General features: G+C 51.6%; 1 protein-coding gene across 1 annotated transcript; it reads left to right on the plus strand.

Annotated features, from left to right (window-relative positions):
• Positions 1-2,267: 2,267 nt before the first annotated feature.
• On the plus strand, positions 2,268-3,078 carry P152DRAFT_324289 (uncharacterized protein). The gene has a single exon (XM_033675228.1). It carries the CDS (start codon positions 2,396-2,398, stop codon positions 3,008-3,010), a length of 615 nt encoding a protein of 204 aa, XP_033529449.1. The 5' UTR covers positions 2,268-2,395; the 3' UTR covers positions 3,011-3,078.
• Positions 3,079-3,282: the final 204 nt, after the last annotated feature.

Here is a 3,282-nt window from a genome sequence, read left to right on the forward strand (position 1 = left end):
CAATTAGTGGTAGACGCCTCGAAGAAGCAGCAATGGCATCCTGTGGCATTTTTCTCACGAAAGATGATCCCAGCGGAACGTAATTATGATACCCACGACCATGAGATGCTTGCAATTGTCTCGTCGTTTAAGCACTGGCGTCACTACCTTGAAGGTGCCAAGTACAAGGTTGAGGTGCTTACGGATCATAATAATCTCCGTTACTTCATGACAACCAAAGAGTTGACTAGAAGGCAAGCTCGTTGGGCAGAATGGCTCTCTGCCTTCGACTTTCAGCTCACCTACCGGCAAGGGAAGCTGAATCCGGCCGATGCCCCATCCCGTCGGCCGGATTACCTTAAAGAGGCCCAAAAGGGTCGACAAGGTGAAGACGAGACGCTCGACGGAGTGCTCGCGTCGCTTCAGCGCCAGTTGGCGTCTCCCCAGAGTGAAGGCACTCCACTAGGGATATCTGAAGCATATCTTGCAGCATTCAGTGTTGCTGAGGAAGAGGAAGCGCAACCTCATACCTCTCCTATCCAGTACGTGGGAACAGGCGCGCCTGGACAGGAAACGACATATATGCCGTCAGACTCGGTTTCTAGTGCTATCGTAAGTGCCATGGGCACTGATCAGTACGCAGAAGAGCTGCGCAAGTCCATAGAGGCAGATGCCACGCAGTTAGAGCCTGATAGCAGTCGGAGTCGGAGCATCGCTGCCATTCAGAAGCGATGGCGGGTCGATGGAGACTTTCTCCGCTATTGCGACCGTATATACGTCCCAGCGGGCGAAATACGGTTGCGAGTACTCCATCAGTGTCATGACGATCCTCTTTCAGGCCATTTCGGATTCACAAGGACGTTTGAGCTCCTTAGCCGGACATTCTGGTGGCCAGGGATGCGTGCATACACAAAAGATTACGTCAAGTCTTGTGAGGCCTGCGCGAGAGCCAAAGCGCCACGGAAGAAGACCTTTGGGGTCCTAAAGGCACTGCCTATTCCTACCAAGGCCTGGTGCGACATTGCACTCGACTTTATCACAGACTTGCCGCCTTCTAAGTGCAGAGGGCGGACGTATGACTCTGTTCTCGTCATAATTGATCGGTTCACAAAGATGGCACATTACATACCCGCAACAAAGACCATAAAAGCCCCCGAACTAGCTGAAGAGTTCATTTGGGAGATCATACGCTTACATGGAGTGCCAAAAACAATCGTTTCGGACCGCGGACCACTGTTCACGGGTGGGTATTGGAGCAATTTCTGTTACCACCTCAGCGTTAGGTGCAAATTCTCTACAGCATACCACCCACAGACAGACGGCCAGACCGAAAGACAGAATCAGACGCTCGAGCAGTATCTTCGCTGTTATTGTTCCTATGAACAGGACGATTGGGCAGTACATTTACCCCTTGCGGAGTTCGCTTACAATGATTCAGTTCATGCTACTACCGGGATGACACCATTTGTGGCGAACAATGGTCAACATCCGCGACGAGGGGAAATGCCCGGCGAACGGTACCAAAAGGGTATCAATGTACCTGCTGCAGATCGAGCGGAACGCATTCTCAGCCTCCAGAAGGCTATGCGTGAGAATCTGGTTAGGGCAGTCGAAAGCCACGCCAGAGGGTACGACAAGACCCATCAAGATCATCGTTTTGCCATTGGAGATAAGGTTTACCTTGCAACAACCAACATTAACACGACAAGACCATCCAAGAAGCTTGACTATAAGCAAATTGGCCCCTACGAGATCACGGAGGTGGTCAGTAGTCATGCTTATCGCCTGAAGCTGCCAAAGACGCTCCAAATCCACGATGTGTTCCATATTTCACTCTTGCACCCGCATTACGCTGCGAAGGACACGGATAGGGCGCAAAAGGCACCGACGCAGATCGTTTCGCAGGACACGGAGGACACGTATGTGGTTGAGGAAATCTTAGAGAAGAAACAAGACGGTATGGGTCGTTGGACGTATCTGATCAAGTGGAAGGGCTATGATGAGTCCGAAAACACTTGGGAACCAGCCGAACATATCTCCAAGTCGGCTATGGCAGCCTTTGAGCGCCGAATGGGCCTAAGGGGGTCCAAAAGGAAGCGTCAAGAGCCAGAGGCTGCTAAAGGACCACCAAAGAAGCGTGGCAGACCGCGTAAGGCATGAGAACTCTTTCCCTCCTTTTTCCCCACGAAGGGTTTTTTGGAAGGGTTTTAGCGAGCTCATGGTGCGATTGTCACGTTTGGTCCTTTGGGCACTGATGAACCTATTCTGCCAAGATCACCTGGATCAGAAGAGAAGTATGAGGTCCCATTTGCCCAGAAGGCTACGCTATGCTATGTTTCGCTAAGCTATGCCGCTAATAACATGAGTTTCGACCTACCGCCATCGCAGTGGCGCGTTTCGAATCGTACTCTACCCGATGGTACCTTTGGGTACCAACTCCACCTGTCTACTCCTCCTCAGTATCAGGAATGACGAAAGGCCTATCATCGCCAGAATCCTGGGCTTCACCATCCACAGCAGTGGATTTGAAGAGCTGACCAGCGAAATTCGACTTTCTGGCCTTGAAATGGTTGAACGAATGGCTTCCATCGTCTTCTTCAACAACCTGAATGACACCTTTCGTGGAGAGACGGAGGTTCAAGGCGCTGAAGGTGCCGGAAAGTCCCTTTTGGACCCGCTTGAACCATCGTTGGTGCTTCTCGAGGTGAGACGAGTGGTTGACAAGTTGAATCTCCGCCACGGCAAGCCTTTGCTTCAAATCCAGCAGCTCTGCGTTCGTCTCGAGAGCCATCGCGTTTATGTGGTCCATCTTAGCAACGAGTGCGTCCTATGGGATCCTATTAGCATCGAAACCACCAAGATCGCATGGAATGACTCACAATGTCCATCTTCTTCCTCTTCCTATCCTTTTGTGGCTTGGAGAGTGGAGTCAAAACACCAGGAACCGATGTGCCGCTATGAAGGCGCCAAACGCCAAAGATGCGCGTGTTCCGGCCTTGCAAGCCATCGTACATCTCTCGAATGGTGTTGAAGGCTCTCGCAGGTACCGGTTGGTTAAGTTCGATCGCAGTTCGGACCGCAAGGACGAAAGGAGCAAGCGATTTCCAAAGACTGGACTCAATCTCCAACAATTAGCACTCGCCTAAATTGAAAGGGCACAAAGAGGTCAACAATGTACCTGAACACATTGATTGCCTGCTCTCGCAAGGCAATTCCCACATCGAGCTGTCGCCGTCGTCGCTGCATGCTCCGAAGGAGCAGGGAAACGGCACAACTCCCAGTCGTTGGGATCCTCAAGAGTCG

The sequence above is a fragment of the Eremomyces bilateralis genome (assembly GCF_010015585.1).
Source record: "Eremomyces bilateralis CBS 781.70 unplaced genomic scaffold P152scaffold_76, whole genome shotgun sequence".
Taxonomy (NCBI): domain Eukaryota; kingdom Fungi; phylum Ascomycota; class Dothideomycetes; order Eremomycetales; family Eremomycetaceae; genus Eremomyces; species Eremomyces bilateralis.

Bases quoted from the DNA above. Each gene is read 5' to 3' on its own strand.
- P152DRAFT_324289 (XM_033675228.1), top strand. From the start codon at position 2,396: ATGGTACCTTTGGGTACCAACTCCACCTGTCTACTCCTCCTCAGTATC.